The sequence below is a fragment of the Nycticebus coucang genome, chromosome 2 (genome assembly GCF_027406575.1).
Source record: "Nycticebus coucang isolate mNycCou1 chromosome 2, mNycCou1.pri, whole genome shotgun sequence".
In the NCBI taxonomy this organism is placed as follows: domain Eukaryota; kingdom Metazoa; phylum Chordata; class Mammalia; order Primates; family Lorisidae; genus Nycticebus; species Nycticebus coucang.
The window spans coordinates 111,004,502-111,019,102 of record NC_069781.1 but is presented as its reverse complement, the minus strand read 5'-3'; the positions used below and the strand labels follow the sequence as shown (position 1 = coordinate 111,019,102).

The window sequence follows — 14,601 nt, the reverse complement described above, 5'->3', positions numbered from 1 at the left end:
ACTTAATACAACAACATGTGGCACCCTGTGTCCAGCTTCATTTGCTCAGCATAAGGTTTTCAAGGTTTGCTCACGACTACACGTACCAGGAGATGCTGAGCTCACCTGTTTGCGTTGCTGCATAGTCCTTACATGTGGATAAACCACACTTTGCTGATCCATTGTGTGACTGTGGATATTGGGTCATTGCCAGTTTTGGATTAGTATGAATAAAATTGCTATGGCCTTATACTTTCCTTTTTAATTTCTTTTAAAATATATCAAGGTGAAATTTATATAACAAGAAATCAACTATTTGGGGAGGGGACAGAATCTTACTTTGTCGCTATCAGTAGAGTGCTATGGCGTCATAGCACATAGCAACCTCAAACTCTTGGGCTTAAGAGATCCTCTTGCCTCAGTTTTTCTATTTTTAATAGATACAGGGTCTTTCCCTTGCTTGGGCTAGTCTGAAACTTGTGAGCTCAACCAATCCACCTGCCTTGGCCTCCTAGAGTGCTAGTATTACAGGCATGAGCCACCATGCCCAACCTAAAATCAACTGTTTTAAAGTGAACAATTCAGCAGCATTAATGACATTTACAATGTGGTACAATCACCAACTTTTATCTAATTCTAAAACATTTCTATCCCTCCAAACTAAAGTCTGACCCATTAAGCAATATCTCCCCATTCCCTCCCCACCTGCTCCCAAACCCCAGGCCAACCTGCCCACTTTGAATGTACCTGTTCTAGATATTTCACATGAATGGAATAAAACTGGTTTCTTTCACTTAGCATGTTTCCTAAGTTCACCCATGTTTTACCATGGGCTGTGCTTCATCCTTTTCAGTGGTGAGTAACACTGTGTTACTTGGATAAGCCACAGTTTGTTTAGGCATTTTGACGCATATTTTCTTTTTTTTTTTTTAAATCATAACTGTGTACATTGATATGATCATGGGGCATCATACTGGATATATGTGCTCATTTCTCTTGAGCATGTATCAAGGAGTAGGATTTCTGGGTCATGGAATGTTTGTGGTAGGTGTTTGCTTAGTCTTAGTAGACACTACCAGATAGCTTTGTCCGAGGAAGTGCACAGTCCCTGTGGCCCAAATCAGTTGGGAAGGTTATTAGCAGGTCTTGAGATGGTCTCAGCCATAGTGGGCAGTGGACATCCTCCTCTGCTGTCTACACCTACTGGTAAGCCTGGGGCCTCCTGACTCCCCATGAGACCATTACTCTCCATAGTCCTGTCACCTGCCAGACCTTGAGCTCTAATGGGTACCAGTCCCTGTAACCCACGAGACCCAAAAGGGAACTCTTCCCCATCCTGGGTTCTCTCCCTGTCCCCTTGCTCCTCCCCAATCTTTCCCCAACCAGAAGCCATCATGTTCTAGTCCCTCAGGGTGAAGTCACACAACCCTTCAGTGAGATTAGAATTCTCCAGATAAAACATAGAACATGGCTGCTGCTGAGCTGCATAAAGTGAGTCTTTGCAAAACCAAAGAATGCAAAAGCCTGGCTGCCATGTCATAGTGTGACATGCAGGCCTGCATCGGGCTGGGCTGTAGGGCATTGTACTATATCAGGTTGTGTTGTACTGTATCATTTTGTATTGTACTGTATGGGATTGTATTGTACTGTAGGATTGTATTCTACTGTATCTGGTTGTATTGTACTGTATCAGGTTGTATTATGCTGTATCCAGTTGTATTGTACTGTATTGGGTTATATTGTACCGTATCAGGTTGTGTTATACTGTATGGGGTTGTATTGCACTCTATCTGGTTGCATTGTACTGCAGGGTTATATTGTTATACTGTATTGGGTTGTATTATACTGTATCATGTTGTATTATACTGTGTCGGGTTGTATTGTACTGTAGGGTTATATTCTACCGTATCTGGTTTTATTATCTGTATCAGGTTGTATTATACTGTATCCAGTGTATTGTACTGTATTGGGTTATATTGTGCTGTAGGGTTGTTTTGTACTGTATTGGGTCATATTGTACTGTATCACATTGTGTTGTACTGTATTGGGTTATATTGTACTGTATTGGATTGGATTGTACTATATCGGGTTGTGTTATACTGTGTTGTGTTGTGTTGTACTGTATCAGGTTGTATTATACTGTGTTGGGTTGTGTTGTACTGTATCAGGTTGTATTATACTGTATGGGACTGTATCAGGTTGTGTTGTACTGTATCGGGTTGTATATTGTACTGTAACTGGTTGTATTGTACGGTGGGGTTGTATTGTGCTGTATTGGGTTGTGTTGTACTGTATCGGGTTGTATTGTACAGTATGGGGTTGTATTGTACTGTAAGGTTGTGTTGTACCATATTGGGTTCTATTGTACTGTATCAAGTTGTGTTGTACCACATGGGGTAGTGTTGTACTGTATTGGGTTAAGCTGTACTGTATCAGGTTGTATTGCATGCACTGTTGCATCACACTCTGTTAAAGTGTGCTGTGTTGTACTTGGATCATGTTGTACTGGTTTGTGTTGCATTTTTAATGGGAAAGGAACATGAAAACAAAATTCAAATTACCATACCACAAACCAACCTGGCACATTGTCACCCATTGTCAGAACTGGACTCACCTGCCCCAAGAAGAACAAGAGGGGACCTCCACAAGGCTGGCCTGATGGTCTTCAACCAGAGAGCCAAAGTGCATCACCTCCACCCCCTGGAAGCAGGCAGCAGTGGTCCTCAAGCCTGAAGACACCAAAAATTAAACAAAGTGACCAGCACAGAGGTTCAAACTAATGTGTGGTCAGGGCTTAGACTCTCCGAATCCCCCACTACAGTCTCACCTGCTTGCTGTTTCCTGCAAGCCTGTGTGGTAGATACAGTCACAAACCCAGCCTTGCATGAATCCACTAACAGACAGCTAATTCCTCCACCTGCTAACAAAAGAGCTGTTACCAGCCTTTCAGCTGCCTGAAAACTTAAAATGAAAGTCTAATCCCTCAATATCACCTTGCTATGCACCTGCTAGGCCCTCCCCCAGACCCTGTGTATCCATGAAGGGGTCCTCTCTCCAGCTACTGCCCTTTACCACAGCAGCTTGTAGGAAGAGACCCTGCACAGGGGAAAGGGCATTGGAAAGCCCCTCAGCTGCCTCTCCCAAGGCTGGGCAGACTCTCCCACTGCAGATTTGTTTCCCACGTTGTCCATGGCTTTGTGGAATGGGCCTGAGCTGGGCTGCAGAGACCATGTTGAGCACTGACACAGGTGAGCAGGCAGCACAGAGCCCACCGCGTGGTGCAGAGTGGGGGCAACACGCCGCTGCTCACCTCTTGCCCCTGAGCTTCCTCAGGGCCCAATGCACTGACTTCATTCTCAGTAGAGGATACTTCCCAGGAAACAGACGCATAAACACACACCAACACATACCACACGAGAGGTTCTTGGCATGGTATCCTAGGTAGCCCCTAAGTAAATGAATCAGCAGCCTTCACTGGACTTTCCACTGGGGGAGAAAATAGCTGAGTAAATACAGCATCTGCCATAAAGAAACAGGTACCAGAATAAGGCAGGAGTGTCCCTGGGCACAGTCTTCTGCTAAGTCACAGCCATTTGTCACTGACACCCAAGAAGGCTCCAGCCTTGAGAAAACAAAGTGGGCTGAGCCCTGAGTATAGAATCCATAGGACTTGGTGTGAGGTTTGAGGCATTTGAAATGCTATTTTTGCCTCTCCCTTGGTGTTTACACACACAACACAAAGACAGTAAAGCCTCACCTACAAAAGACAGAGGGCTAGACCCCAGGGACATGGTAGGCAGAAACCACAGGCCACACCCACCACCAGTCCCCGAGTCCTCAGAAGAAGCAGGTGGGATCTACCTACAGAAAGGTGTTCAGCTGACTGTCCTGGGCATCTGTGGAGACTATTTATTTCCCTTATTGCGCATGGCTTTCAGGGGTGGTCCAAGAAAGATATGGCAGGAGATGTGGTGGTGTGTGCCCCTCCAGAATGAACTGAAGCCAAAGAAAAAGCAATTTATTTAATACTTTCCAATCATCTCTAAAGGATCATACCGGGTTTGTTTCAAAAAACGTGGCTGCTTACGTAGCCCAACCTTCCCTGAGTCTTTGCACCAATCACAGACCACATGTGCTGGTTACCTCCTTCCAGGGCAGAGGGAGAAGAGGCAGGAAGGGGTGATTTTTAAAAGCTTCCACGTGCAGTGCCAGCATCTGTAGATCAAGTGTCACAGGCAGGACTGAACACTACACTACTGATAGAGAAAGTTATTCTAAAAGCAAAGAAATGTGCAACCACTATTTTTATAGCTAAAATTTATCAACTGTTTTCTACCAGCAGGCACTTTACTATTATTGCACTTGGAAATGATGGCTTTTCTGAAAGGACATCTCCCGTCCAGCCCTCCCCACACAGCCCAGCATCTTGTGAACATGCTTTCATAATCTAGGAGCTACAACTGCTCCTACAGGCACCTTTATGTTTTTGCTACTTCCCTTTGCCCACAGTCTCCATGCCAGCAGCAGTCACTGGCTACAAATGGGTAGTGACTCAAATGACCAGAAATCTGCAGCCAACACAGGTCTGCATGAAAAATATGGTTTGGGAGCCTGGGCAAGGCTTGCAAGGAGAGGGGTGCAGGAGGAAGGGAAGGGGAGGGAGAGAGGCCCAGTCCCCTGCAGTCTGCAGGACCTCAGGGATAGTCCCCAGGAGAAGTCACAGGGCAGCAGGCCCCACCAGGATGGGCAGCCAGTGTTATCAGACACACCATATCCTGTCATACACAGTTAACAGGCTGGGGTTGAGCAAGGGCTTCAGGCTTTCCCACCTACATTTACCCATATGTCGGCAATGCCAACCTTACACTCTGGGACCCTCTCTGCCACCCTTGGCATGTTACTGAGTTCTCATGAGTTTTCTAAATAGTCCTGAAATGCTGAGGAAGGCACCCAAGGAGCAGAAGGCAAACACTCGGGGCCTGCTCTGCCCTTGGCCAGCCTCTCTCCATTCCCCCAGGCCCCCAGCTTGGGCACAGCAGCAGGTCACAGCAGTACTTGGCAGCTGCAGTCTTGGCCAGAGAGCATGTTGCTGGGGGGTGAGGGGCAGACTCTGTCCTGGCCAGCTGCTCTGTGGAGCCAGCAATGCTTACTTTAATGTGGGGCAAGGGGCAGGGTACAGGCAGTGGAAAGGGATGCTGGCACCCCCAGGAAACAAGCGAAAGGGGGCACCTGGCCATGGAGGAGCATTTCTTGCTGAGCTGAGCTCCTGACGTGTGCCTTGATCTCCTCACCAGGGTCCCTCTGATGTTCCCATGCCCCTCTCCACACTCTCCCTCATGTAGCTGTCCTGGGGAGGGGAAGCCCTTTTGTCTCAGCCCCTGGGCTTCACTGAGCCTAGAACATTCTGGGATAAGCTGCAGCATGAGGAATGAGAGGCAGCTGCAAGTCCTTGACACACACCCCCATGGGGGTCTATGTCCCCTCCCCCCTGACTCTGTGTGGCTTTGACCAATAAACTCTGGCAGGAGTGGTAAGATGATGCCAGGTCTGGGCCTGGATGTTCTGAAATGGCAGTGTTCTCTTTCAGGGAACCCTGAGTCACCCTAAGGAAGTTGCTGCCCCCAGATGCTGTGCTGAAGCACTCTGAGCTGTGGTCCCAGGCGAGGCCAGCCTGACCATCTGCCAACCACTCAGAAGTGGGAACAAAGAGAGCTTGGACCCTCAGATGCCCATTTGCCAACAGAACACCACCATGTCGACTCAGCCATGCTACCTGGAGCTGAAGAATCATGCAACCAAGCACTGCCTGAATCCCTGACCCACGGTAATCATAAGCTATGACAGGTTGTCTCAAGGCATTGAATTCTGAGGTTATGTCAACAGTGGATACCCTGACATTCCACTCTGATGTCTCTCAACTTGGGCACTATTTCTAGGCTCCCACTGGGCTGCAACAAGGTCCCCTTGACCACCTGAGACTGAAATAGAAGCCCCACCCACCCACCTGGGGCAGACCCACACACCCAGTGTCTGAGGGCATCAGGAGCTGTCAGAGGAAGGGAGGCAGTGGTGACCAGGCCAACCCCCATCTGGAGTGACACCAAGAGCACCCCTCCTCGGAGCCTTGGGCTGGAGGCCTGGCCACCAAGCAGAACCAGCCGTCTGGTCAGTTGCTCCACAATGGGGTTTTTCAACCTCAACACCATGGACATGGGGGCCATATAATCCTCTGTTGTGGGGACACTGTAGGACAAGCCCATGCCTGTGGGACATTCAGCAGCTTTCCCAGCCTCTACCAGCTCCTCCCAGTTGTAACAACCAAAACTGTTTCCAGACATTACCAGATGTCTCCTGGGGACAAAATTCCCCCTCTTCCCCAGAGAACTTCTGTCCTAGTTATGTTCTGGCTTTGCCGGAAAGAAACAACCTTTAACTTCGCTGGAACTCGCAATGCTAGTACGCCATGTTTTGCAAAAATTTTCCTTCAGATTCAGCCTTTGGAGACATTGGTCTTTTCTTCAATTTCCCAGTTGGTGTTTCTCCCTATTGTCCTCTGTGTGTGGTCCAAGAGGAAGAGGAATTCCCTGTGACTCCCTCCCCTGAGGAAGCCATAGGGCTGGGAGGCCATACAGCTCACCCACTCCGGGCGTCTCCCTCCCTCCCCCTGCACCTTTGTGCTGAGGGTGAGGACTTCATCCCCAGCAGAGGAAAAGCCTGGAACCAGGCCTGTCAGCATGCCCTGCCACTTCCCAGGCCTGGCCTCCGGCCTGCAGCTCTGCAAGCCCTCATGCTTCTGGCTTCAGTGAGGCCGCACCCGTGTCCCCCCCCTCCACAAGTCAGCCATCCTTGGGAAGGGCAACAGAGAATGAGGGCAGCAGACCAGGCCCAGCCCCTGCTGTTCAGATCTGCAGCAGCAATGATCAACACCCCAACCTGGCCAGCAAACACATCCCCACCTCCAGCCACAAAAGGGAAGAAAACTCCTGTTGGAGAGGAAGTCACTGTTTCTTGGAACAATTCAGTTGTCTGGCTAATATTTAACAGAGATGTCTTTTGTTCAGGGCAGTGATCTCAAAGTCCCTCAGAGGAAGTGTATGGTGAAGAAACAGGGGCCAGTGCTGCTGCGCACTGCAGGTGCCCGTTTGGATGTTGAGGTGCACTGGGTGAGTCCACTCCAGGGGAGGCGGGTGGGAGTCAGGGTGCAGTCTGGGAGAGAGAGGGGGAGCGGGAAGAGGTGGGAGGAAAGTGGGGCAGGCAGGGAGAGGGAAGGTGGCTTTGTTTGCTTTAGCAGGAGACTATATCCTATTTGAAAGTGGTAGGAAGGAAGGGGGTGACATCCTGGCCAGTGGAGGGCCATGGGAAATGGGGGGGGAGGTCCCCCAGAGATAAGACACATGGATGAAAAGCCTTGCAGGCACAACCTGCTCCTTCCAGGAACAGCCTCTGATCCCAGCTCAGATGGCATCTCTGCTCTCCTGGCTGGGGGCTCCCTGGGGACCCAGCACCTCCTGCTATGAGAATAAACCCCAAGAATGCTGTCCTCCTCAGACCACAGTGATGCTTTTACTTGTCTCTCCATGGTAGAAGTGAAAACTTGGGGTCATCTTTTGGACCCAATATTTCTTCTTCATCTGAAACAGTGCCCCGGGCAGGGGAGCCCTGGTAACCCCAGCTGGAGGGAAGAATGCTCACTCTGCTGCTACTCATAATGTACATGGCCTGGGAAAGCATCGTGCTCAACTTGTGTGAGCCAGAAGAAATGCGCCTTGATTTTTGGTGACCAGGGACAAAGTGACTAGGATACGGCCCTGCTGATGGCCAAGTAGGTGCAGAGAAGTAACGAGAAGTCAGGAGAGGCTGTGTGCTAAGCCCAGCTGCGGGGTCACATGGAGAAATTTGGGGTATAGACTGGGATGCCTATCCTCATCCAGGTGGCCACGGAGACTTCTGAAGAAAGGACATCTAAGCTGCTTCCCTAAAGGATAGTACAAGGCACCAGAAAGGTAGCGGGGCTGCATTCCAGTCCCTACTTCTTGACACCCATCACTCTGTCCTTGCTGGAGTCAGATGAAGGAGCCACATGCCCCGTTGCCACCAGATCCTTTCCAACTAGTCTCAGAATGTCCTTGTCACAAAGGTTTTAATAGCTAGACTAGATTCTTCCTGTTGACTTCTGGGGCCATTTCCTCTCCATCTGTTTATCCCCATACAGGACTTGCTCACTCACTTGGGGTCATAACTTAGGGAGGAATCCTGCTAACTATCACATCAGGGTACAAGACTGTGTTGTGTTTTTGTTAAATTGCAGGTTCTCCAGACAGAAACACATGATGGAAACAAACAACCTCGCACCTCCTGTTTCCAAAGCTGAATTACCACTCCTTCCAAAATAAGTACATAGCCAATTTCAAATTTCCAAAATGTGTTTACAACGTGGTTCTTTAAATGATCCAGAATAAACTGTGGCATTTCAAACAAAAAGGGTACATTGCTGTAATCCCTAAAAGCATCAGAAGAATTTTTCATGGCTTGGTTTATATTATCGATTATATACTTCCAAATGATAGTATATCTCATGCACTGAGAATCCCCAAGCTATAGGCTGGTTGAAAATATCTTTTCACATAATTGAATATTTACACACACGTGTATTTAAACATAGTCCCCAGCTATCCAATTTCTTTGCTTTTCATGAATACGAAGCTGAGATTCAAATGTTTACTTTTTATATTCCAAGTACATATTTGGGTAGTGACACTTCACAGAAGACAGAAGGCTGACCATACCATGTTCATTTGACAACCTTGTCCCTCACTACACACCTGATGCCCCCCACACCAGCCCCTGAGAGCCCAGGAAACAGTCAGGGAGGCCTGCTGTGCTGTGACTTATGTCTTCATCTGGGCCATCATGTAGGCATCCAGGCCCTCTGCCCACAACTGAAGATGGCCCTGCTCTCTCCCTGTCCCCACTGGAGAAGACCCTGCTCTCTTCCTCTCCCCCACTGGAGATGGCCCTGCTCTCTTCCTGTCCCCAACCGGAGATGACCCTACTCTCTTCCTGTCCTGAACCAGAGATGACCCTGCTCTCTTCCTGTCCCCCACTGGAGATGGCCCTGCTCTCTTCCTGTCCCCCACTGGAGATGGCCCTGCTCTCTTCCTGTCCCCAACCAGAGATGACCCTGCTCTCTTCCTGTCCCCCACTGGAGATGACCCTGCTCTCTTCCTGTCCCCCACTGGAGATGGCCCTGCTCTCTTCCTGTCCCCCACTGGAGATGGCCCTGCTCTCTTCCTCTCCCCCACTGGAGATGGCCCTGCTCTCTTCCTGTCCCCCACTGGAGATGACCCTGCTCTCTTCCTGTCCCCCACTGGAGATGGCCCTGCTCTCTTCCTCTCCCCCACTGGAGATGGCCCTGCTCTCTTCCTCTCCCCCACTGGAGATGGCCCTGCTCTCTTCCTGTCCCCAACCGGAGATGACCCTGCTCTCTTCCTGTCCCCCACTGGAGATGGCCCTGCTCTCTTCCTGTCCCCCACTGGAGATGACCCTGCTCTCTTCCTGTCCCCCACTGGAGATGACCCTGCTCTCTTCCTGTCCCCCACTGGAGATGGCCCTGCTCTCTTCCTCTCCCCCACTGGAGATGGCCCTGCTCTCTTCCTCTCCCCCACTGGAGATGGCCCTGCTCTCTTCCTGTCCCCAACCGGAGATGACCCTGCTCTCTTCCTGTCCCCCACTGGAGATGGCCCTGCTCTCTTCCTGTCCCCCACTGGAGATGACCCTGCTCTCTTCCTGTCCCCCACTGGAGATGACCCTGCTCTCTTCCTCTCCCCCACTGGAGATGGCCCTGCTCTCTTCCTGTCCCCAACCGGAGAGGACCCTGCTCTCTCCCTGTCCCCCACAGGAGATGGCCCTGCTCTCTCCCCGTCCCCCACCGGAGATGGCCCTGCTCTCTCCCCGTCCCCCACCGGAGAGGACCCTGCTCTCTTCCTCTCCCCCACCGGAGATGGCCCTGCTCTCTCCCCGTCCCCCACCGGAGATGGCCCTGCTCTCTCCCCGTCCCCCACCAGAGATGGCCCTGCTCTCTCCTCGTCCCCCACCGGAGAGGACCCTGCTCTCTTCCTGTCCCCCACAGGAGATGGCCCTGTTCTCTCCCCGTCCCCCACCGGAGATGGCCCTGCTCTCTCCCCGTCCCCCACCGGAGATGGCCCTGCTCTCTCCCCGTCCCCCACCGGAGATGGCCCTGCTCTCTCCCCGTCCCCCACCGGAGAGGACCCTGCTCTCTTCCTGTCCCCCACAGGAGATGGCCCTGCTCTCTCCCCGTCCCCCACCAGAGATGGCCCTGCTCTCTCCCCGTCCCCCACCGGAGATGGCCCTGCTCTCTCCCCGTCCCCCACCGGAGATGGCCCTGCTCTCTCCCCGTCCCCCACTGGAGATGGTCCTGCTCTAACCCTCACCCCCACCATGGGATCTGTGCAGCAGTGAGGCCACTGCAGTGTCACCTCAATGGATGGGGCACTGGGACAGGCTTGTGCTATCACCATACCTAAGGTCATGTACCACACAGTAGGGCTTCTTTCTCCATGTGGCTGGAGATTTACACATTTAGGGCCAGATTCCAGGATTGGGGGCTACCCTAGTCCTCTCTCCATGGCTTTTTCACGCACTTTCCATTTCTACAAAGCAGCAGAGCTTCTGTGGCCACATCTCAGCATGGTTGATCCAGCATGAGCCAAAAAGCCCTGTTCTTTTGGAATCCGATAGCTGCAGCAGGCACGGCCTCTCCAAGCTGCTTTCCCAAAGCTAAAAGTTTGTTGTTTCTTGCCAAAAAATAAGAAGGCTGTTTTCCAGGGCCCATCAGGTTGTGAAAACCCTCCCAGGGAAGCGAAGCCACCCTCCCCTTCCTCCCCTCACTTCAGTTTCCAACATCATCCAGCCTAAGGTGCACCTCTGGGCTCTCCTGAGAGCCAACAAGGCCACATGCCCCCGCAGGCCATACCATTGTCCCTTAGCATGACAAAGACCCTCTACTTGCCTAGAGAGCAGCTGCTCAGATGAGGAAAATGAAGATTCTAGTCCTCACAATCTGTGCCCAAGAGGCCGCCGAAGGCCAGACTCCACTCACTGGCTGCCACACCCAGAACTCAAAGGGTTCCCTGGAGCCCACACCCAACAGAGCACCTTGTGGAGACCTAGGAATAAGGCATGTGAATAAGGAAGAGGCCATGAGGAATAGGAAGCAGAGTCTCCCGAGCCATGGCCCAAGGAGCAGTGGCCATGGCGAGTGGACGAAGAGGGCGGAGCAAGGAGGAGTCCAGGATAGAGGGGCTCTTGGACTCCTGGAAGCTCTAGGCTGGGCCCAAAAGGATTAAGAGGCCTGTGCCGGCCAGAGTCCAGAGGCTCTGCTGTTATTGGCAGGACGTTCTTGGCTGCAGGGTGGATGGTATCTGCACAAGCTTCCAGGGAACTGAGGGTCCCAGAGAACAAGTGACACACAGGTGGTCATGAGCTAAAAGCCCAACCACCTACCCCCACCATTACGGATGCTCAGAGGAGACTGGTGTGTCTGGGCACCAGATCCCAGGTGAGGTGGGACTGGCCTTAGGACCTCAGCATCTCACTGTCCTATCTACCGTGTGTTCTGTGGGACGAAGACCCCAGAGTGCAGTCTGCTGCCTTCCTAGCAGCTGTGGAGGTTGTTGGAATCATAATATTTTCTTAGGATAAGAAAGAAGGAAGCAGCAGATGCCTGCATGTCCCGGAAACCCTGCCGAGGGCCAGATGTCGTGCAGGCTTTGTGGAATTCCCCAGGGTGGAATCCCGGCTTCTGCCTGGGAGAATTGCAAAGGCAGCCGCTTGCCTTCAGCAAAGCATCAAAGGCATGGCGCCCACAGAGTGCAGACTGCTGTCATCCACGGTCACATGAGGGGTGAGAAAGCACCCTGCGAGGTCAGAGCCACCACCGCCAGGCCCATAAAAGAGGGTGATAACGCACAAGGAAGCCTGTCACAGAGGCCAGGTGGTGGCAGTTCTGATGAACCGGGTCTAGGCAGGGTGGGGGTGACCAGGAAATGGATCATTTGGTGTTGTTTATGTCCTGACCTTGCTCTCGTGAGTGGGAAGTAAGTAAATCCACCTCATGTGGCTTCTCGTCAACCTTGAAGCTCACTGGTATAAAAAGACCAGACCAGGTGTCCAGCTCCCTGGGAGCAATCAGGGGCCTAACCTGCTGACCATGGGCTGGCTGTGCTCTTAGCTTCCAGCACCTCTTGCTCACCCCCAAAGAGGTCTACTTTCCTGGGCTACTGGTTCCCAAAGAGGATTCCCTGGACCCACAGAATTCAAGTCACTGAGGGAGGCTGACGCCTGCATCTAACAAGCCCCTGAGATGCGGTGCATGGATTGTCTGAGAGCCACTGACTTCCAGCCATGCTTTTACACATGCAGTATTTACAGTTTATATGGCCCTTCACTTTTTTTTAAATTGTGGTAGAATAAACCTAACATAAAATTGACTGTTATCCATTTTCAGTGTACAGCACAGTGGAATTAAGTGTATTCACGTTGCTGTGCAACCATCACCACCTTCCATCTGCAGAACACTTCATATGCTGAAAACATGAAATTCTGTCCCCATAATAACATTAACTCCACACCTGCCTCGCGCCCAGGCCCCAGCAACTCCCACCCCTATTGTCTGTCCCTGTGATGTGAGTAGGGACTTCACACAAGCAGGCACTCACGGCATTTCTCCTTTCGTGATGGGCTTGCTTCACTCAGCATAAGGCTCACCATATTGTAGCCTGTGTCAGAATCTCCTCTCTAAAGCTGAGTATTTCATCACATGTGTATAGCACATGTTCTTTGTCCATTCATCTATCACTGGGCACTTGAGTGGCTTCTAAATTTTAGCTATTGATAGCCGGGTGTTGTGGCAGGCGCCTGTAGTCCCAGCTACTCGGGAGGCTGAGGCAAGAGAATCGCTTAAGCCCAGGAGTTGGAGGTTGCTGTGAGCTGTATGATGCCACAGCACTCTACCGAGGGCTATAAAGTGAGACTCTGTCTCTACAAAAAAGTAAATAAATAAATAAATAAATTTTAGCTATTGTAAATGATGCTGCTCTGAACCTGGCTGTACAAACACCTCTTTGATACTCTGCTTTTACTTCTTTTGGATATATACCCAGGAGGAAAATTGCTGGATCACACGCTAATTTTACTTTTAATTGTTTGAAGACCTTCCATGCTGTTTTGCACAGGGAGCTCTGCTCATGCTCATGCCTGCCTGTCCAGAGATGACCACGTGGCCCTTACATCACAGTGAGGAGCTGTGGGAGGGGACCCCGGGGCCACTTTGCAGAGGTAGTAGGGAACTGGAGGGAGGACTGGCGTGCACCCTGTCAGGTATGCAGTTGTGTGGCGTGGGCTCAGAGACAGGCCAGCCACCTTCACCTGGCTCCGCGGCACCAGTGCTGCCTGCGGCTCGCAGCTCTGCCCCTGACTCGGAGATAGTCTGTGTGCTCCCTGCCCTCCCTGGACCGTGGGGCCGAGGACTTCGTCTCCTGCGCCTGTGTCTCTGCAGCCTGGCAGAGAGCAGCTCTCACGGAGGATATTCCATAAATACGTGCTGAGGGATTACATGTAGAGAATAGAAAGACAAAAACGGAAAAAATCCTAGGTCGATGTTTCTCCAGCTTTAGTATCCATCAGAATCCCCCGGAGAGCTTTTAAAATTCAGATTTCTGCTGCCCTGACACCCCTCCATGAGAACCCCCACTCCTAGGGCAGTCTGTTCCCAGCCCCCGTGTGAAAGATGCTGAAAAGGGAGGCAGGAGATGTTAAGAGCCTTCCCCAAATCTCTGTGGCTGACCCCTCAGGTACCCTGAGTCACTTTCCACTGGTCCACCTCCGACTTCAGCCGCAGCTGCTGTGGCCACTCAGGAAAGCTCAGAGCCTTCTCATGCAGGGTGGCCCAGCCCAAGCTCTGTGCACCTGTCAGCTTCCTGCCCCAGGGCTCTTTGAGGCAGGCGACCCACCAGGCTTCCGCAAGCACAGCTCAGAAGTGCAAGGGGCTGATGGACAGTGGGGAAGCAGAGAAACTCCCACTCCCATCCCACAGGAGAGGGCTCTCTATTGCCCAGAAAAAGAAAAAGAAAAAAAGAAACATGAGGCCTAGATTGGTTTGGTTGGTGTACAACTCACAGAGTTTGCTGGGTACCTACTATGCATAACCAGTGGACCAAGAATGAAGGGTCCACAGCTGAGTACGATGCTCGGAGGGGACTCCCAGCCTCCAGGGAATTAAGAAAGGAGGAGCACAGGGTTAAGGTGCAGGAAGTGGGGAGTTATCATCTGCTTCCACAGAGAAGTGATGTGAGAGAACCCCGGCCAGCAGGAGCCAGCTCAAAGACGCTGAGCACGCCCAGCACGCCCCCCTCCACCGCTCCCGGCCTGGCAGGAGGGTCCCTGCCTGCTTGCTGTGCTATCATCTCAAAAACAGAATTTGTTCTGAGGGGCCCATTAGACTTTGAGGTTTAATTTTAAAAATACATTTTTAAACCCAGGAAGGTGAGTTTCCCATTTCCCGTCTGAGAGGTGGAGGAGCCCCACCCTTCCATCTCACCCGGT

The 14,601-nt window shown here is 51.4% G+C and overlaps 1 protein-coding gene across 1 annotated transcript; it reads left to right on the top strand.

Annotated features, from left to right (window-relative positions):
- Window positions 1-7,148: 7,148 nt before the first annotated feature.
- On the top strand, window positions 7,149-10,423 carry LOC128598190 (uncharacterized). The gene is made up of 3 exons (XM_053608520.1): window positions 7,149-7,801; window positions 7,911-7,982; window positions 8,288-10,423. The coding sequence occupies exon 3, from the start codon at window positions 8,870-8,872 to the stop codon at window positions 10,421-10,423; it is 1,554 nt and encodes a 517-aa protein (XP_053464495.1). The 5' UTR covers window positions 7,149-7,801; window positions 7,911-7,982; window positions 8,288-8,869.
- The last annotated feature ends 4,178 nt before the right edge of the window (window positions 10,424-14,601 follow it).